Source organism: Lutra lutra, chromosome 2, assembly GCF_902655055.1.
Source record: "Lutra lutra chromosome 2, mLutLut1.2, whole genome shotgun sequence".
NCBI classification, from domain to species: Eukaryota; Metazoa; Chordata; class Mammalia; order Carnivora; family Mustelidae; genus Lutra; species Lutra lutra.
The window spans coordinates 142,025,051-142,046,116 of NC_062279.1; the positions used below are offsets into that span (position 1 = coordinate 142,025,051).

Here is a 21,066-nt window from a genome sequence, read left to right on the forward strand (position 1 = left end):
CATAGCTTCCAGTTTGTTCTATCCAGGCCAGCTCTGGATTTGGGGGACAGCTTGGGTGGTTCCCTTGCTCTTCTTGGACTTGTGTCCTCACCAAAGGGCCCCTAGGAGCATGCTTTCTCTGGAATGTTCCAGCTCCAGGACAGGAGGGAGGGCAGGGAAGTCATCCACCCTGGAGCAGCTCCCCTGCATGCAGACTGCCCACATCAGCTGCTGGAGGGAGGGAGCACTTTTCTGACTGTTCTTGGTTCCTCCAGGCTGAACTGTGTTCAGAGCAGAGGCAGGATGGTAGGGTCAAGGGCCAGATCCCATCCAGGGACAGCGCCCCCAAGTGACAGCCGGGAGAAGGGATAAAAGATACTGCATCCTTAACATTGTTTCTATAAAGACGGACTTTTTACTTGTTGCACTCATTTCCTTGTGAGCTCTGGAATATGTGAGTGTTATTTGCCTTTATTATGTTGGCATGGTGCCTCTTTCACCCAGGAATGGCTCCCCCTGAGATGTTCTCACGAGTCAGGCAGAGAGGCTCAATCCCCAACTGCACAAGGGGTTTGTTCTCATCCACATCTACTTGCTTAGTAAATGTTGTCATATCTGTTATCCTCCATTTAAATGAAACAATATAACTGAATTCTGTTGAACTATAGGATCTGTGGGAGCACAGGTTTTAAAAAACACTAATATGATCTTTGGGGAGATCTATCTCTGGGTGTCAAACCCATCTTTCAGATTAAAACTACGAGTACCGGTTAGGGTACTGGACCTTCTGGCATCTTTTTGTGCCCTGTCGTTCACCCCGCAGACACAGCTGCAGCACTGGCTGGGGACCAGCTCCGGCAAGGGCCAGGACTCAGAGGCAGGAAAGCAGGGCCCTGCTCCAGCTGCTCACGGGGGCGTCACACAAGTTTGGATGAGTTCAGAGAAGGCACAGAGAAGGGACAAGCTTGGGGGAGGAGGAAGCCAGCCTCCACAGAGGCTGTGTTTGCACCCGGTGTTGTTGGGATGCCTAGGAGCTCACCAGGGAGAGGATAAAGAGTGTTCAAGTTTCGGGAGACACATGTCAGGGGTGTGGGAGCCAGTGAGAAGCCTGGGTGGACAGAGCTGGGGTAAAGCAGGGGAAGCAGGAAGAGGGCTCAGGGTCTGGGATTCTAGGCTAGGAAGGGTCCCCTAAGAGCTGGGAACTTGGAGGGATTTGTTCATGGTAGCTGTTAGTGGTAGGAGACTCCCCTGACCTGAGACCACTCCTCCCCAAACCTCCCTCCCTCAGAGGGTAGCACCGCCCCTGTCTGATCTACCAGGGGCCTTGGGTCCTCCTGCCTTTCCCCCACACTGGGCACAGAACCTACCTAATAAAATAAAGTGTTCCTGGGTCCATCAGCTGCATTAGGCGGAGAAAAACCCAATCTTGCTAGGGCAAAGATTGCAAATGGTGGAAATAAATCTCTTCCAGGACTTCACCAGAGTCAGTGTTTCCTTCATGGCCCCTGAGGCCTGTCACTGCAAGCCAGACCCGAGGAAGGGGTCCCTCAGAGCTGGGTCCTGGGCAGACCCCCTCCCTAAAGTCCAGGCCCCACACCAAGAAAAGGAACTGGCTACACGCCCCTCAGTGCCACCTTTGGCTCAGAGATTCCTTCAGGTCGTGCCCAGAGCTCGCTCCCTTGGTACTGATCATTCATGTGCACTTTGGGGCAAGACCAGTTGTAGAAATAGGGCTGTGTCACACCAGAGTCCCCCACAGGTCTTGGCCGTTACCTTCAGCAGTTTGCCTTGGTTTCTGTAGGACCATTGGCTGGTCTCAGGGCATTTCCCTATTTCGAGAGGACTTTCCTAGTCAAATACAAGAGAGGGTCCTGCTGGCTTCAGTCCCTGCAAAGCTAGGGCTGGGCCCAGGAGCAGCCCCTGAGGGGACAGCCCCAGATCAGGCCTGCAGGGCTGGGTGGTGCAGGGGCCCAGGGATGCAGCCAGCAGATGGGAGAGGATGCAGACTGGTCCTGACCTTGACCAGGGCAGTGTCGAAGCCTCTTTCCCTGAGCACTCGGTAAAACCCACTCAGAACCATGCCAGGTGCAGGGCTCCTGCTTGAGCCCCGTGTACTGGGTTCTGATGTCCTTGGCCTGCCACCTGCTGTCACCTTCCTAGAAATTCTCTTGCTTTCTGGTCCCTTGTCTGCCCCTACAGGGAAGGGTGTGGGGCCTTGCCTGTCTGCACATGCCATCCTTCTGTCCAGGTCAGGATGGATTCCCTGCTGGGTAATCTGAGGCCACTCCAAACTTCTGTCCCTTCTGAGGCCACCTGCTCTCTTCCTCAGTGATAAAAGTCACTTGGGAGCCCCGTCTACCAGGAAACCAACCCATCCTTCCTTTCTGGAACATCTTCTCTCCTGATTCCCCTCTTCTCTTTCTGGAGTGCCTGTTAGTTGGCACTTGGACTTTTTGGAGAGGTTCTCTGGTTTTCTGTGTGCTTTTCTCCTACTTTCTGCATCTTCATCTTTTTTTTTTTTTTTTTTAAGATTTTGTTTATTTAGGCACCTGGGTGACTCAGTGGGTTAAGCCTCTGCCTTCGGCTCAGGTCATAACCATAGGGTCCTGGGATGGAGCCCCACATCAGGCTCTCTGCTCAGCAGGGGGTCTGCTTCCCCCCCCTCCCCCTCTGCCTGCTTCTCTGCCTACTTGTGATCTCTGTCTGTCAAATAAATAAATAAAATCTTTTTTAAAAAAAGATTTTGTTTATTCATTAGAGAGAGCGAGAGAACGCACAAGTGTGGGGAAAAGACAGAGGGAAAAGCAGACTCCCTACAGTTCAGGGAGCCCAACATGGGGCCCAATCCCAGGACTCCAGGATCGTGACCAAAACCAAAGGCAGAGGCTTAACTGACTGAGCCCTCCATGGCCCCTGGACTTCGGGTTTTTTTTGTTTTGTTTTGTTTTGTTTTTGCTCTCTGGGAGATTTTCTCAACTTTACCTTCTGCCCCTTGTATTTAAATATTTTCATTTGCAAGAACTCCGTTTTCCGCCGTGGTTCCTCGTTCCTCAGATCCAATATGGCTTGTCTTTGGGAGAGGGTGTGCTTGAATCTGGGCTTGAACTCTGCGCCTCCTCTCACTGGCTTGCTTCAGTGTTTTGTGTCAGAGGTTCTCTGAGGCGTCCAGTGGTATTTGGTCCTCACTCTCCTTAAAGCGCTAAGGGACTCAGCCAGTGGCCACATCGGCTGAGATAGGCCGTCTCCCTGGGGACCCTAGTGACAGTTTGCTTTTCTGCTCTGTCTCCCCTGGGGGGCCTCGGCTGGGGGCTGCTATCTAGAGCCATCCCAATTTGTTGGGGGTGAAACAGAGGTGCCTCAATGGTCCCTAGGGCACTAGCAGCCTGGCTCTGCCAACAACAGGTGCCTGGGAAGACCAGCAGGGGCCGGCGGGTGGGGATGGAGCCCCTGCTGGGCCTGTCTACCCCCCTCCAAGGACAATTTGGGGGTTACCTGTTCGAACTGGTTCCTGGGGGCCCAGCCCCACCCCAAACAGCTTCTCCAAGGTCTCCCAGAGAGGGTCTCTGGGCAAATCGGTTTCCTGGAGGTAGTATGTTTCTGGAATGTTCAGTGCCCATACCAGGTCTGGCTACTTACCAACTGTGCATTCTCTCTAGATGTTGGGTCCTTCGTCTTTAAAATGGGGGTGTTGGCTCTGGTGACCCGAGGATTCTTTTTGCTCCAGCCTTTTGGGATTAGGTTACCCACCCCTCTGAGCAAGGCCTGCTGCCTAGACAGTCACTAAACCCCACCTGGGCTGAGAGATGCTCAGAGCTCCCCCCACTCCCAGGGGTTGTCCCTACCTTTGCACAGTTGTAGGCCTTGGGGCCACATGGGGTGCCTAGGACCCTCCAGGGGCTGTGGGTGAGGGCTCCCCAAGGCCAGCCTGGGCCCTGCAAATAGCAGAGGCCTGCAGGGATGCAGTCCCGGAAGTGGGCCGAGATCACCCAGATGGGGTTCCTCTTTCCCTCTAACACGCCTCACTGTGAGAGGCCCCAGGCTTGCCAGGGATGGCCGTCTGTGGATAAGGGATCTGTGGCTGCCTTTGCCACCTGCTGAGGCTATGGAGCATGTGACCTGGAGTGGTTTGCTTTTAGGGTCCTGCCCTGGGAAGATGGCCTACTATGGAAAATGCATTGAAACTGTCATTGAGCAATTGAACAAATTTCAGCCTGAGAAGGACAGTCCTGAGCAGTTCCTGGAGGCAACGTCCACAGCCCTACAGGTAGGGCCAGAGGGCAGCTCGGGGCTTACTGGGAGGCGTGCCCATGACACCTGTCATGTAGCTAGTTGCCTTCTAGCAAAACAACATTAAATTCCTTCCTCACAGCTGCTTCCCTTCTGACCTGGGGAGAGGCCTTGCGCACAACTCCTGGGTGTGCTTCGTGTCACTGTAGGTCACAACGATGACCCTTCAGGGGCAAGTCACCATGTGTGACCTCAAGAGACACTCTTGGCGATCAGAGTATCACCCCAGTGTTGTGAAAAGAAATAAGGCCTCCACAACCCAGGACATGCCTGCGCAGTACTATCCCAAACCAAAAATAGGGAAGAGTCACCTTGAATGGGCCACCACTCCGGAGAGTGGCATCCTTCTTGGGGCAGCTCTGCATGGACAGCAAGTGGGCTAATTGGCTTCCCACAGAGCAGTGAGGCCCAAAGGAGCCCCCCACCCCCACCGCTCCTTCCTCTTGTGACCCACACCTGGAAGAAACAAGGGACCTTCCCCTTGGCAACTCAGCTCTGTCCCTGTGCCCCAGGATGGTCCCTGTCCTTTTCTGCCCCAACTGCAGCCCACCCCCATTTCCAGCATGTACAGAGACCACTCAGCGGGATCCCAGGATGGGAGCGGTGTGGCTCTAGCCCCTCCTGCCCCCTCAGCAGCCCTCGGAGGCCTCGCTGGGATCAAGGTCTCTGGCCTGTGTCCGCCGGCCATCTGTTGAGGGCGGAGCCCAGGGAGCAGGATGGTGCGTTGCGGGGGACCTGCCTTCAGGACTTTGGGAACATGGGTCCCATTGGAAAATCTGTGGGATAGCTCACCGCCCGCCACCCGCCATCACCATCCAGCATCGAGAACAACTGCACCTGCAGCGGCTTGAAGGTGGGCTGGGCTGTGGTGTGAAAGACACAGACTTCTTCTGCGAGTTTGCCTCTGATTGCTTTACCAGGGTCTTTGGGAGCTATTCAGCGCCCACCCCTTGGGGGACAGCTGTGACCAGGCCCCGCCTCCGCCACCCCCCAACCTGCTCAGCTGCAGCCTTTGCTGGGCCCCAGGCCACAGACGGACTCCCTTTCCCTTGGGGTGTGGTAGGGGATTCTCCTCCTTCATGGGCTGCCTGTGGTATGGCAGCCTGAAAACGTAGAGGCAGGATGGGGTGGGTGGGCACTGACAGCTGAAGAGTCCGTAGCCCTGGGCGGTATGCACACAAAAAGGCTGGAGGGGTTCCAGCAACCAGAGCCTCTCCCACAGGAGAAAGCTTGGGACTCGGCTAACCCAGGGCCTGCTCCCAGTGTCACTCAGGAGAAGACTGGGCAGGGCTTGGGGAACACTCCTCCCCCCAGGCCCCTGCACCCCTCTTTCGAGCTCTTGCCCTCAGAGCCTAGGTGTGGTGGGGAGGTGGCCAGGCCACAATGCTCCGGCCCCAGGAGGAACTGGCCTCCCCAGCACCTGCTTGCAGCCTGGCCCGTTGGGCTACTCCAGGGCACGGCTGAGCTTCTGCCTGCCACAGGTCTTTCCCAGCAGCCATGACCGCTGTTAGTCTTCTTGTCCTAAAAGGAAGACCTCCCTTGAGGGTCACACCTTCCACTTCTGAGAAGACTCCTTGGTGTCCCTGCTGTGTCTGAAGCTCCCCTGCCTGTGCCCCTCCAAAACTTTCCCCCACTGCTCACCACAAACAGTGGAGTTACTGTCTTTATTTCTAAATAACAACTGTTACAGAAAGTTGCGTTTGTTACAACAAATAGTGTGGGGCATTTTTCCCCACAACCAATAGATTATTATGGGCAAGCCCTGCGTGATTCCGCCCACCCCTCTCCGTGTGCGTTTCTGTGGGGAGGGAGATCAGCACGGCATCCGCGCCCCGGAGAGCCGCCTGAGATCTCTGCGATGGGCACAGATGCTCACACCGGGCAGAGAGGCAGCTGGGCCCCCAGATCCTTTCAAATGTCCACCTCGAGTCCAGGCAGCTGGGACAACACACTCTTGTCTCCAGCTGTCAGAAAATTGGTGCGATCTGCTGCTTTTGTTGGACCAAAGCTCAAGACTGCCACCTGACAGAGAATGACCTGGCATGCAAACGAGCCAGCAGTCCAGGGAAGGGCAGGTATCTTGGTTCAAAAAAGATAAGTTGCAGTCCTAACCACTGGTTACCTGTGAATGTGACCTCACTGAGAAACAGTGTCTTTACAGATATCATTAAGAATCTCGAGATAAGATCATCCTTGATTCAGGGTGAGCCCCAAATCCAGTGACTAGCATCCTTGTAAGAAGAGGGAAATCTGAATAGAACTACCCTATGACCCTGCAATTGCACTGCTGGGTATTTACCCTAAAGATACAAACGTAGTGATCCGAAGGGGCACGTGCACCCGAATGTTTATAGCAGCAATGTCTACAATAGCCAAACTATGGAAAGAACCTAGATGTCCATCAACAGACGAATGGATAAAGAAGATGTGGTATATATACACAATGGAATACTATGCAGCCATCAAAAGAAATGAAATCTTGCCATTTGCGACGACGTGGATGGAACTAGAGGGTATCATGCTTAGCGAAATAAGTCAATCGGAGAAAGACAACTATCATATGATCTCCCTGATATGAGGGAGAGGAGATGCAACATGGGGGGTTGAGGGGGTAGGAGAAGAGTAAATGAAACGATGGGATTGGGAGGGAGACAAACCATAAGTGACTCTTAATCTCACAAAACAAACTGAAGGTTGATGGGGGGAGGGGGTTGGGAGAGGGGGGTAGGGTTATGGATATTGGGGAGGGTATGTGCTATGGTGAGTGCTGTGAAGTGTGTAAACCTGGCGATTCGCAGACCTGTACCCCTGGGGATAAAAATATAAGTTTATAAAAAAGAAAAAAAAAAGAAGAGGGAAATCTGGGCACAGACACAGAGACACAAGGAAGAAGTCCATGTAACCTCAGAGGCAGAGTTTAGTGATACATCTATGAGCTATGGATACTGGAACGATTGCAACCACCCAAAGCAGGGGAGAAACGCGGCATGGACTCTCCCTCTGGTCCCCAAGAAGGGACCGATCTCCCAACATCTCACTTTTGGAATTCTGTCATTCCTATTGTTTTCAGCTGCAAAGTGGGTGGCAATTTGTTAAGCAGCCCCAGGACATTTGCACAGACAGGGAGCCTGCTAAAGGATGCCAAGGACAGAGGCACCAGGTTGGCACACTCCGGGTGGCTGCCAGAATGCTGGGCTCTGGGGACCAGGTGGAGAGGAGCGCACCTGAGGTGGTCAGATGGATCCTGGCTAGAAGGGTGGGGAAAGGTCCAGGGACTTGTGGGCTGGGGGAAGTGTGCGCTGACTTCCTCTCTGCAGATCGATCTATAGATCACACAGGGATCCGTCACCGCTTCAGACATTTGGTGCTGAGACATGGGACTGAGCCTCTCCAGGCACCAGTCTCCAGAGTGGCCTGAGAGCGATATGGAGAAACCGACTGGAGCTGGAGAAGGAAGGCAGGGACAGGTGGGGACGAGGGTGATGGTGCCAGCAACCAGGCATGCTGCCAGCAGGCGTCCTGCTCTGGCCAGAAAGCCTGGTTCTCCTGTGTTCCCTGGACAGGCCCTCAGGGTGGGACTGGAATGAGGAAGAGCTCCTCCCTCCACCCTCTGCCCCACCCCATGCTCCCAGCTCTGACCCCCCCCCCCCACAGTTAATGTCACTTGGGAACATCTAAAATTGTGTCCATTGGTGAGGGAGGATTCTCCCTCCCCCACCAGCCCTCCTGGGAGACAAGCAGAGACCAGTATCCTGTAGTTCCTTCCAGAGACCGTGAAGGCCTCTCTCGCAGAGACACTACATGTGTCAAAAATTACATCTACATGGTATCTTTTACATATAAAAACAATGTCACTTTTGTATAAAATTTTCGGACAGTTTTAGCCATTGGTAGCCCCTGGTCGCACAGTCCTGCACTTGGCCGTTGGCCCTGAAGCTTCCCCGGGAGCTTGTTCAGTGTCTGTGGATGCAAGAACATCCTCCTGCCGGCTGTGACCATCACACAGCCATCTCCGGCTGATGGGCTTGGAGGTCCTTTCTGGTATTTCAGGGTGAGAAGCACCACAGGGCTGACGGGTGTGCCTGGGCCTCTGCAGCTGGGGTCATGTCCCAGAAGAGGCAGCTTCTCCATGAGAGGGAGTGAGCCCTAGTGAGCTCTCTAGACCCAGCCAGCCGACCGTGTCCTCGGCAGGCAGGGAGTGTCTGTTCCCTACCAGCCCGGCTTACACACTGCTCTGGCAGCTGGTTTCCTCGTTGCCAAATAGGTGCGAAAGGGCGCTCGGGGTAGTTCTAATCAACATTTCTCTTATTTTGGTTTTGAAACAGTATGTGTTTCTGTGTCTGAACTATCTGCTTGAACATGTATCTTTTGGGAAACAGTGTTTGACTATGAGACAATCCCAGAAAGCAATGGCTTGAAGAAATTAGAGGTATCTTTGCTCACATAGGAAGCAGTCTGCAGACAGGCGGTCTAGGGTGGGCTCAGCGGCTCCCTGGTGCCATTAGGAATGCATTCTCCTTCCTCTCTGCTTGGTGCTCCTTAGAATGTACCTCTATCTTGCAGTCACAAAACAGCTGCCCTGCCTCCAGCATTGCATCCATATCCCAGGTAAGAAGAGGAGAGAGGCAAACAGCACAAGGCAGGTGCCAGGTGAATCTGCCTAACTTTCTAAGAGCCTTCTTGGAGGCTATACCGGGCAATCTGCCATTAAATCTCATTGATTAAAGCCCTTTTTTACATGGCTCCATCAGCAGGGGGCTGGAAAAAATTCGGGCCGAGCACACCATCCACGATGAGATAGCATTCTTCTATTGGACAGCAGAAAGGGAAAAGGGATTGTGCCAACATCTGGCAGCCCCAACGTTCTCTCTCTGCTCTTCTCCCTGGCTTCAGTCTTGGCATCACTGATGGCCAGGGCTCCTAGGTATTCTGCCACATGCTGAAATACGCACCCAGGCCCCTTTCCTGCCCTGGACCCTGGCCTCGCCCTGCCCTAACTCTGTGGTGCTGGCAGGCAAGCCGGTCTGGGAACTCCTGTAGGAGGCAGCTGGTGATAGTGGAACATGGGCAGGCTTGCAGGCCTCTGGGTCCTCTGCCCCGCAGGCCTGGTCCCCTCCCAGGACTGTCCATGAAACTCTTATCCAAGGGCTGGCTGACCTCCCTGGGGGCCAGCCGGGGGCCGTGGACTTGGAAGTCCTGAACTGGACCATGGCCTAAAATGGTATCACAACACTGTGTCTCCAGGATGGCCACCACCCTCTAGGTTCTTTGACCAAGGCTAGCTTGGGGTTAAGGGTAAGCTCTGGTATTGGGGCCCTCTCTGCAACTCAGCCTGGCCCTACCTCCTTTCAGGAAAAGCCTGGTCAGCCCAGCCAACCCAACCCCAGCAACCCTCCGCCAGCCCGGCCAGAAGGACCTGGTCTGGAGCTCAGCGGCTTCTGACCCATGTCACCCCACCAGGCCTCAGTCTCCCCTCTGTGACCAGCTGGGTTCCCTGGGGGCAAGGACCTGGCCCTGGACCCAGCCTAGCCCATGGGCCAGGGTGTCATTTACTGCTTGGCTCTGCATCTTCCAGGACCCCTGGGCCCTGTGCAGCCCTGCCTGACCTCCTTGCCTGGGGCATGATGGCATGAGGGCTTCCAGCCGCAGGCTCAAGGCTCTGACCTTATTAAAAATACAGACTCCCACTTCCCAAACGCAGATGTAATGAATGAGAAGCAGAGTCACTGTTGTCTGAGCCTCAGAGGCAGGCGTCCTGCAGAGTCATCAGCCTCACTCCAGCCCCGCTGACTCACTGCTTTTCTGCCTGCCAGCGGGGCTGCCCCGGGCTTCCTCGGGCTTTCTCAGACAATGAATGCCCAGTGTGGGCACAGCCCAGGGATCAGGGGACCGTGCAGGGAAACTGACACAGAAGCCTGGCTGGATGGAGACCCCGCTCTGCACCCAGCCTGTGCTCAGCGAGGTCTCTGGGTCCCTACCATTGCCCACAGAGACAGGACGTTGTGTTCCCGCTGCATGAGCACCAGGGTGACATTCTCGCAGGGACAGGCGATCAACTGCCAGTATGCGCAGGGGCAAGGGGGCTGGCCAACGTCTGACTGTGGTGGGGTCCGGAACAACTCCCAGGTCAGGTAGTACCTGAGCACTCCTGCTGGGAGTGAAGGAGCAAGTGCGCAAGGAGGAGCATTGCAGGCAGAGGGAACAGCCAGTGCAGAGGCCCTGAGAGGACATCCTACATGCCAAAGAAGCAGAGGGAGGCCAGTGTGGCTGGAGTGGGGCCAGGGTTGGGTACGGACTCAGAAGAAGACTCACTGGCTACAATAAGGACTCCTTCTGGAAGGTTATATAGAGGGACAGTCTGATGTCACTTCTATTTTAAAAGAATTGCTTGGTGGCCAGGTTGGAAATAGAGGACAAGCAAGAGGAGAAGCCAGAAAGCAGCTTGGCTCCCTTAGCCATCCCTGAGGCATTGGGTTGGAGCAGAGGGAGCCATCGGGGGTTTCTTCTGAACAGCTGAGAGTGTTTGGTTGGGAAGACTGGGAAGGGGCAGGTTTGGGCAAAGCCCAGGAGACCAGCCTCCTGCATGGCCACAGACAGACAGGTGAGGGGAGGACCAGGAGCAGACAGAGCTTTCTGGAGTCCAGGGAGGGCTGGCTGGGTGAGGGGCCCCAGGGGCTGTGTGCAGACAGTGAAGAAACTGGGCTGGAGGGATGGGCCCTGAGACAAGGAGCCTGCAATAGAGCCCGTGAGCCAGGCTGCCGGCAGGAACTATGAGTGTGAGAACATTGCTGCCAGGGGCCCTTCCAGGCACTGAGAGGGGCCAGGGATTTAGTACGGTGGTGCTCAAGCTCAGAGCTCCAATCTGGAGCGGCCTGGGGCTGCGTCACCTCCAATGGGGCAGGAAGAGACACGTCGTCTCCCTTGCTGTGCTGTCTCTCCTGTAAGGGCAGGACCAAACTTGGGCGCAGAGCCCCCTGAAGAACATGGTCCCTGGGCTTCCAGCCCCCGTGGTACCAGTGGGAATGACACCGTCTGCCAAAACAACAACCAGATGTCCCATGTACACCTGTGGGGGGACACAGACTCTCCAATGTCCTATGGCTTGTCCAGGAGCCCTCAGGCTGTCTCATTTCTGTTTTCTTAGCATGAAAACAGGAAGAAACCATGAAGGAAAAGATAGATTTGACCCTCCCCCCCCAAAAAAGAGAAACCTCTGTGTGCTCTGTGTGCCAAAAAATACTTTATATAAAGTTAAAGGACAAATTACAAACTCAGAAAAATAACTATCATAATAGAGCGCACATTTTTTGCCTCACTATATAAAGAGCTCATGGGGCGCCTGGGTGGCTCAGTCGTTAAGCGTCTGCCTTTGGCTCAGGACATGATCCCAGGGTCCTGGGATCGAGTCCTGCATCAGGCTCCCTACTCAACAAAGAGCCTGCTTCTCCCTCTGTCCCTCCCCCTGCTTGTCCACCCTCTCCCTCTCTCTCTCTCAAATAAAATCCTTAAAAAAAAAAATAAAATAGAGGGGCGCCTGGGTGGCTCAGTGGGTTAAAGCCTCTGCCTTTGGCTCAGGTCATGGTCCCAGGGTCCTGGGATCAAGCCCCACATCAGGCTCTCTGCTCAGCGGGGAGCCTGCTTCCTCCTCTCTCTCTGCCTGCGTCTCTGCCTACCTGTGATCTCTGTCTGTCAAATAAATAAATAAAAGTCTTAAAATAAAACAGAGAGCTCATAAAAATGATTAAGAAAAATACTGTCCCAATAAAAAGTTAGCCAAGAATGTAAATTGGTAATTCACAGAAGTACAAATAAATGTCCGGTAAACAGAGGAAAATTTCACTGACAAGAAAAAAGTTCAAACTAAAACAACGAGATACCAAAATGTATCTAATAGATTGGCCCCCAAAAAAAACTTTCCTGGTTTTTTTTTTAATTTTATTTATTTATCAGATAGAGATCACAAGTAGGCAGAGAGGCAGGCAGAGAGAGAGGGAAGCAGGCTCTCTGCTGAGCAGAGAGCCTGATGCAGGGCTTGATCCCAGGACCCTGGGATCATGACCTGAGCTGAAGGCAGAGGCTTTAACCTACTGAGCCACCCAGGTACCCTGCAGGTGGGTTTGTTTTGATGTGCTTTGCATCTGTCAGGGGCTGGTCTGAACTTTTACTTCATCATCTTGGGGCCGCATTCTCAGTTCTTCGGGGCATCAGGACATGGCAGACTTGCCATCCCCAGCCCACGGGAGACAGCGACTCCCGCCACTGATATGTAGGCTCCTACCCTTTCCCCTTGCCCTACACTTCTTTCATATATGGCCAGATACCTTTAGGCATCCCAAGCAGCCTAGTGCTCACAAAATCTTCACATTACAATTGACATGGCAGGTTTTTTGTTTTTTGTTTTTAAAGATTTTATTTATTTGACAGACAGAGATCACAAGTAGGTAGAGAGGCAGGCAGAGAGAGAGAGGAGGAAGTGGCTCCCTGCTGAGCAGAGTGCCCAATGTGGGGCTTGATCCCAGGACCCTGGGACCATGACCTGAGCCAAAGGCAGAGGCTTTAACCCACTCAGCCATCCAGGCACCCTACATGGCAGGTTTAATACAACATGTATGAACTAGTCTAAACTTCACAGCACAGGACGATACTGGATTTTTTTTTTCTTCCAAAGTGGAAAAGCTTGGACATACGTTCAAGGATGATACAGGATTATTTTTCTTTCTTCTAAAGTGGAAAAGCTGAACATACGTTCCAGCACTGACGGAAAACATTTTGTCTTTCCATGTAAACCGTGCGAGGCCGACATCCCAGCAGGCTCAGTTAGGGCACGGGAGAGCCGAGTGACAGAGACCCGCCAGACACAGGCAGAAAGCACCAACGTTCCAAATTGAGAAGAACAAAGCAGATGATGGGGGGGAAACGCTTGAAAAAGTTTTCTTCTCAAATGCCCTGAACTTTTCTTGTGTGTGGGCATCTCCTGCATTTTGGATGGTTCCCTTCCATTCCCACAAGTGTGATTGCTGGACTGAAGGGCACGGTTGGGGGGTGGGTATAAGGTGCCCGAAACGTGTTCCTGGACTGCTTGCAGGAAAGGCTCCTCAGCACCTGCTCCCCTCCCCCATGCCGGGCCTCTGTGCGGCCATGCGGGCAGTCCTGGACATCCTTTTTCATTCTTCTTATTTTCAAAAGCTCAATTCCTTTTTTGAATAAGTGCGTGCAGACACAGTTACCAACCCCGAGGTGTTGCAGTCTCCCCAGTGTGACCTCCCACAGGTACAGTCCGTCCCTTCTGCCCCCGTTACTGGTCTGCATACCCAACGAGTTCCCCAGAGGCTGCCTTACCATTTTCTTATTTCTCTGGGGGTTACTTTTTTAACCTTTACAAGAGCTTCTTCATCTTTCTTATTGTGGTGAGACACACGTGAGGCAGACTTCACCGTCTTAACCATGTTAAACACAAGGTTCATCAGCATTAAGTATCTTCACCTTCCGCAGCAGTCCCCACCGGTCCCCAACAGAAACCGTCCCCATGAAGCCCCTGCTGCCCATCCCTGCCCCCAGCCCCCAGCATCCTGCTTTTCTGTCTTGGGAGTCTGACTTCTCCAGGGACCTCCCATTCGTGAAATCACACATTTGTCCTTTTGGGGCATTCGTTTTAATGCATCATTTCCATGTTTATTTCTTTCTCTGCCCACATCCTGAGGTGGGCGGACCCGCTGGGTGGGAGGCTCTGCCCACAGCTATGGGGGCGGTACCCTGGCTGAGCTCTTCCCCTGCCCAGAGGGGCTCCTGGCCCTGGCCCGTGACCCCCTCCCGCTATTTCTCTCCTAGACTCTGAGCCCCCAGAAGCAGGCATTCATTTTGGAGCTGCTGTCTGGGTGCCTCGAGTACCAGAAGCTGCTGGCCGTGGTGGTGGATGCCTTCTACGTGCGGGCTGGCTGGTTGTGCCCACGGGCCGACTACAGCCTCTTCCAGGGTAGGTGTCCCTGCGGGCCAGGACTGCAGCCCTTGTGACAAGGGCCCCAGACTTGCAGCAGCAGTGATGACCTAGGGAAGTTGGAGTGCACGGACTCTCCTCAGGTTCCTGCTGTTTCCACGGCACTCCTGCTTTCTGGGGTCTCCCATGGGCCCTCAACTCACTGGGTCCTCAGGGATGCCCTTGAGTGCACGGGCCAGGGTCCACCTGACAGACATGGACACAGACTCCGGGCCTACTGAAGAGCACAGGGCTCCTGTCCCGGGGGACAGGGCATGGGGACTGAGGGGTGCTGGGGCGCTGAGCTTGGTGGCCAGAGGTCAGGTCCGGAGCTGGCTCCTGGGTCCCGCCCACACCCACGACACTCCGGTCGAGTCCACTGCACATCGCTGGCCCACCTACCTGTTGGTGTAACCAACAGTCCCTCGGATGGCCCTCACCTGGCCCAGGGAGTTCAAGTTCCAGTTGGTTCGAGGCTACTTGGTCTCTCAGAATTAACAAATAAAAATCCAAAATGATTTTACTTCTACCCGGGGGCCTTCAGGCATTTCTGAGAACTCATCAGAGGAGTTAATGTGTGTGGAAGTGGGGCGGACACCACAGGACGCTCACCAGTGTGACATGACCTCATTTTTGCAATCCTGTCATCTTGTCATTTTCCCGGGCTGCCAGGTGGAGCGGCTGCCCTGACAGTGGTGGGGCCTGGGGCCTGTGGTGCACCTGTCAGGCCCTGGCCTCTGGCTGACTCCCCCAAGATCCAGTGCTGGGGGGCGGAAGGAGGACCCCCCAGGGTCGGCCCCACGCTCACCAGCCCTATCTCCTTAGTGATCTGCTACCTGGCCATGTTCCAGCTGCAGGAGCTTGGCTTTCAGCTCTTCTGTGACATCGTGAGGGCCCAGCCCGTGGACAAAATGCACAAGGTGAGGCCCCTCCACCCACCCTATGTCTCTGCCTTGTTCTTTTAAGACTTTATTTGACTGAGAGAGAGAGAGAGCACACGCACACAAGCAGGGGGAGAAGCAGGCTCCCCGCTGAGCAGGGAGCCTGATGCGGGACTTGATCCTGGGACCCCGAGATCACAACCTGAGCCAAACGCCAATGCCGACACACGACTCTTGTGCTGCCTGGCCTGCCCCCAGTAAGTGACCTGTCCCCAAGGCCCACCGCTCACAGTGCAGTGAGCAGTGACCAGACAGAGACGTCCTATTTCCTTGTCCACATGAAGCTCTCCCTGGGGACTGCAGCATGTGGCCTCCCCTTCCAGCTGGTTTTGCGGAGCCTGGCTTGAGTGGTCTGGAGTGGTCCCCTGACTATACAAGGCCCTCCAAGCTGGAGTGTGGCTTCAGCTTGGAGGACCCCCTGACAGAGAAGCCCCCCAGCAGGGCGTGGCAATCCCTTCACCAAGGGCTAGGGCCTGAGCTTCATCTCAGCAGGGCAGACAGCTCCTCCTGCGGCCACGGCCTCCCCAAGCGACAGCTAGCCGGCTCTGCAAAAGCCTCCAGCTCCCCAAGATGGCCAGCCTCCCCTGAGAAGCTAAACTGTGCTGTGCCTTCTAGAACCAGAATTGTTACACTTGAGGGCTGTGACTGGAAAGCAGCCGTTAGGAGCCCCCAGCCGCTGGAAATTCCTGCTGCGGTGGGGTCCAAGCCATCCCAGGGCACACATCCTCAATCCCTTGAGGGTAGCTCGCTCCTGGGGCCCATCACCATCACTGCCCTGGGCGAGCAGAGGCAGAATGCAGAAAAGAGGGCAACTCCGTTCTTGAATTCTGGAGCCAACGGGGTGGGGGTGGGGGAGGCAGACCACTGTCCGTCTGTCCCTACCAAGAACTCTCCAGAAGTGGGGGGTGCGGGGCGCCTGGGTGGCTCAGTGGGTTAAAGCCTCTGCCTTCAGCTCAGGTCATGATCTCAGGATCCTGGGATCAAGCCCCATATGGAGCTCTCTGCTCAGCGGGGAGACTGCCTCCCCCCCTCTCTCTGCCTGCCCCTCTGCCTACTTGTGATCTCTCTATCTCTGTCAAATAAATAAATAAAATCTTTTAAAAAAAGGAAAAAAGTAGGGGGTGGGCCGTGCAGGTCCTGGGCAGCTGGCTCAAGCACAGGGTCCCCACCAGTGGGGGTGGGCCCTGCTTGGCTGGGGCATGCTACAGGACTGGGGTGGGCTGCCCCAAATGCCCAGATACCGTGTGCAGAAGCCCGTACGGTGAGGGACAGCTCCCCAGAGTGGAGGAGGGCAGGGGTTAGACATCTGTCTCTGTTATGGGGAGAGAGGGTCTGTCCTGAGGGGCTTCCTGCCTAGGTCTCCTCTCATGGTATGTTAGCCGCACCCACCCTCTGGATGCTGGCTTTCTGTGGGAGGGGACATGGGGGGATTGGGGCCCAGGTTGGGGGGTTGGGGCCCAGGACCACCCCCAGTGGTTCCTGTTTCTCCCTTAGTTCCTTGGGTTCTTCTTCAACCCCTTAAACCTGTGCTCATGGATCAAGGATGAGTGGAGCCTCATCTATGAGACTGCCCATGTGAGAGAGAACTGGATCGATCCCCTGATGAGGTGGGCCACGCTGGGGGCCTCCCTGCAGCCCACCCCACAAAGCCACCCTCACTGCCTGTCCCCATGTACCCTGACAGGCTTGGGCAGATACTGGTTTCATAGGTGCAGGCCAGGACCCTCAGAAGGACAAGCATGGGGGGCAGGGTAAAGCTGCCCCCCATTGCTTCCCTTCTGATAGGGCCAGGGGGGGTCCACCTTGTCTTCTTGGGGCCTGAGAGACTGTTTGGGACAAGCAGACCACCTTAGGTACAGTCCAGGGGAGGCAGAAGTCCTGTGGGAAGGAAACTGGCCCTGGGGCCGTGGGGTGTCCCTGGAGCTACCCTGTCCTGGAAGAAAGGCCTCAGAGTCCTCAGTTCCAGCCAGGCTGGATTCACCGTCCATCCACAGGGCTGCCAGCAGGTGCTCAGGCTGCAGGGCCTGAGAGCTACCTCTGGGTCAGTCTGCTTCCAGGGTACCCTGCCCCCTGCCCCCAGCCCCATGCAGCCCTACTGTTCCTAGACCTGGGGAGACCCCACTCCCTGTTGGCCCTTGGACAGGCCCTTCCTTCCTCGGGGCGCTGCGGTCCTCAAGCTGGGGCAGGAGCTATCCAAGGCATGATGCCTGCCCTCAGGGGAGCCCCACAGGTCAGGCTGGTGGTATGGGCAATGCCCTGCCCAAACCTTGCCCTGGGACACCCCTGCCCCACCCCTGGAGCCCCTTCTCCAGCTGTCACCAACAGCACAGCTCCAAGAACTTTCCAGCACTCTCCAGCTTGCTCTGGCCTCTGTCCCCTGGGCTATGTGCTGGCCCAGATTAGCTCCACATCTCCGCTGCTGCTCCTCTTCAGATCGCTGGGCCCCCAGAGTGAGGGTCACTCTGGCCCACTCTGGCCCCGTCCCTCCAGCTCCCCATTCACTCGCTCACCAGCATGGCTTGGGAACACAGGGCTGTGGACCCTGCTTCCCCACCTGCTGTGTGACTCTGGGAGGGGCTGGTACAGTGCCAACATTGGAGCCATTATCACCCCACCCCGAGGTAGACTCCGGGTGCTTGGGGGCATCCTTTGGATCCCAAGGACCACGCCCTCATTGACCTGCTTTGCAAGTGGCCGTAAGTGGCTGCTCCCACCTTTGCCTTCAAGATGGCAGCCGGAGGTCCAGGAGCTGATCCACCAGCTGGAGGAAGTGATGGCCAGTCAGCTCCCTCGTTCAAAGACCAAGGCCAGGGTCACAGAGCCCAAGGAGTTCAACCTGACTGTCCCCCGGCCCCGCGCCATTCCGGTCCCCGAGCCAGTCCCTGTCGTGGCCAAGTCAAAACCAGTAAGTGTAGGCATTTGCTATGGGCACAGGCTGTGAGCCAGGGGCTGGCTGGCTCTCCCCAGGGCTGAGGGCACTCTGGTCCAGACTAAGAGTGTTTGATGACCCCTCCTGCCAATCCAGAGCCTGCCCGGTAGATTCCTGGGCTCCACATACTGAGGTCTGGTCGGGGATGTGAAATGAGGCTGGGGGACCACGGGGCTCAGGCTCCTCTGGACTGGGAACTTGCAGCCTGTTGCAGGATACCTCTCCCTCCCCGTTACATCACACACAGTGCAGCATGAATCCCCAGATTCTCTTCTGTGCTCTCCAGGCCACAGTCCGGCAATAACATCTTTATCTGTGTGACCCCAGTCAGATGGGCCTGCCCCACCCCAGCACCTTTGCACATCTGTCCCCTCTGCCTAGACCTCATCCCCTCCCTCTCTTCTCCCTCTCCCTATCTTGCTGACAAGTCCTGCCAGTCAGGATGTTTTGTATTGCAAATAACAGGAAAAAGCTCTATCTGGGTTAGACTGCAGAGAACTGGCTGCCTCTGGTTGGATCAGCATTCTAGCTGTGCTTCTGCGGGTCCCGTCATCTTTGGGCAAACGTCCATCATTGTAGTGAACCATCCAGGCCATGAGAGGACATGTAGGGCCAAGAACTCCACGACCCACTCAGGTGGCATGCCTCCCCTTGAGCGGATCCCCTGACCAGGGTGCGGTGGTCCCTGCCCCAAGCACCTGTATGTCTCAGTTTCCTGGAACAAATCTGGTTTCCTCACAGAGTTGAGGAATGTGTGGAGGGTAAGGGGGTGGTGCTGGGGGGCCCCAGGATCCCAGCCCACTTCCACCACCCTTAGGTCACTGCAGCTTGTCTGCGCAGCGAAGCTTTCTGTAAACCCCTCACCTGTGTCAGGTCCCTCCCGTAGTTGGATGCTCCTTAGACACACAGGGCAGAGGGCCAGGAGTGAGGGTCTGGAGCACAGGGCTTTCTGGGCTGTCCCTGCCCCACCCCCCCACGGACACTGCCCCCTGCAGGCTGGTGAGGTTCCCTGTGACCAGACCCAATGGAGACTTCTCAGGTCCCTTCCCTTCCCTTCCCTGGGCTCCAGGACACTCACTTTCCTGGGCTCTGTGACACTCTCCTGGCCTCAACTGCCCCTCCCTGCCTCCTCCCTTGTCCGCTGGCCACCCAGTCACCTGCCTGATCCTCCATTGTCTCTTGGGCCTGGGCACTAGGCTCGGCCACCTTCCTTCTTGCTGCAGGCCTGACGTCCTTCCCTTCCCTCCCTCCCCTCACCAGCACCCAGGGAATCCCAATCAGAGCTCAGCAGCTTCCCTTCTAGCCCTGCCCCTCCCGCACCTGTAGCCAGCTGGCCGTGGCCCGGCACCTCTAAGCTCCCCTCAAGACTGTAGCTGCTGACTGCAGGCTCCTCTCCTGCCATCCCACCAGGTCCCCAGGAGCACCTACCAGCAACCCAAGGAGCAGCAGCTGTTGGAGATGGCCAAGAGGTTTAATCGCTGGAAGGCCGAGGCAAGGAGCCTGCCCTGAGACCTGCCTTCCTAGAGCCCTCTGGGAGGTGGTCTGTACAGAGGGTTGGGGAGGGGAAGGCGGAGGGAGAGTGCCCTCGACCCTTCTGACTGGTAGCCACTGGGGCCAGAGCCACATGGGGCTGTTTGCAGGAGCTGCTGCTGCAGGCAAACATTGAGGAGATGCGGTGTGCGGTGCCCCGGTCCCAGGGGGAGCCTCCAATGCAGGTAACCCCCAGCCCTGCACACCCTGGGCCAGTCTTCACGGTGGCACAGGAACATTGCTCCCCATGCCCTGTCAGCAGCCACACTGTGAACCCCTCCTTTAGCCCCTCCAGCAGTTCACAGAGGGACAGGCTCCCCACATGGCTGGGAAAGTGCTCCCCAGGGCTGGGAATGGGACAGTGCTCCCAGGGGCTCTGCCCTACTCCTGGCTGGGACGCTGGGACAGTGCTACTCCCACTCCTCCCCCATCCCAGAGCCAAGCTGAGTGCAGCCTGAGGGTGCAGGTGCAGACACCCCTCCAGACCTCAGTGGGAGCATGTCCTTGGCACTCTCTGGGTGTCCCCAGATTTCCATTCTGAGTACTTACTACTTCTATAGGAATAACAAAACTCCCGGTATGTTTGTCAATAAGGGAAAAGTAAAGAGAGCAGGACAAGGAAGACCTGTTCTTGGTGGCTGCTAGGAGCTGGGCCCTCCCTGCCCTCCTCACCGTGCCCCCCGACCCCTGTGCCCGCTGAGCCTCACGGAGGTGCTGTGGTCCTCATAAGTACCTGGGGCAGGCAGGGGAGTGGGGGTGATAGCTGGGTTCCCAGGGGGTGCCCTTTGACCCATGGCTCTGCACACTGGGGCTGTGGGGCCCGTCCTGGGAAGCCACAGAGCAGCTGCAGCAGGTGGAGAGCAAACTTGGGGGGCTGCCAGGAAAGGTCGTGGAAGCCAGCACCGGGGAGCAGCTGGGGGGATGGGTCCCGAGGCCTAGGGGCCAAGCTCCCCTGACTAGGAACTGCTGCCCCCAGGCCTGGCAGGCCCACTCTTTCCCTGTCCCCATCTGGGAGGTCCAACACCCTAGAGAGGCTGGAGAGGGCACTGGAGGACAGAGGTGCTGCCCTGGGGGACACATGCCTGGGCGGGCTGGGAACACAGGGTGGGCAGCTGGACTTGGGACAGAGAGGAGAGTGCTGGCCCTCCCAGGGTGCAGGGCCCATCACCTGCCCAGGGTGCATTTAAGGGCCCATGGCAGGCACAGCTACCAGGTGCTGACTTCTCCAGGCCTCTAAGAAGAAGCCGCAGCTCCGGCTCATGCCCCAAATCATGAAGACCTCAAAGCTGACCTTCTACAAGGTGAGGGGTGCTTCTGATTGGTCCAGGTGGGCACGGGCACTGGTCCCCAGTCCCTGGACACCCACCTCCTGGCCTGTTTTGTGCCCAGGGGCTCAGAGGCAAGGGCAAGTCTGGAGGGCAAGGGGG

General features: G+C 56.1%; 1 protein-coding gene across 2 annotated transcripts in view; it reads left to right on the forward strand.

Annotated features, from left to right (window-relative positions):
• Positions 1 to 21,066, forward strand: part of CFAP99 (cilia and flagella associated protein 99) — a 36,150-nt gene that overhangs the window by 3,750 nt on the left and 11,334 nt on the right. For both annotated transcript variants that reach the window (XM_047718660.1, XM_047718661.1), the window contains exons 2-9: positions 4,116 to 4,243; positions 14,095 to 14,239; positions 15,065 to 15,159; positions 16,675 to 16,787; positions 17,908 to 18,085; positions 19,520 to 19,600; positions 19,750 to 19,824; positions 20,869 to 20,940. In XM_047718660.1, coding sequence (XP_047574616.1) covers positions 4,133 to 4,243; positions 14,095 to 14,239; positions 15,065 to 15,159; positions 16,675 to 16,787; positions 17,908 to 18,085; positions 19,520 to 19,600; positions 19,750 to 19,824; positions 20,869 to 20,940 — 870 coding nt within the window. In that variant the 5' untranslated portion in view covers positions 4,116 to 4,132. The remainder of the gene's footprint in view (positions 1 to 4,115; positions 4,244 to 14,094; positions 14,240 to 15,064; positions 15,160 to 16,674; positions 16,788 to 17,907; positions 18,086 to 19,519; positions 19,601 to 19,749; positions 19,825 to 20,868; positions 20,941 to 21,066) is intronic.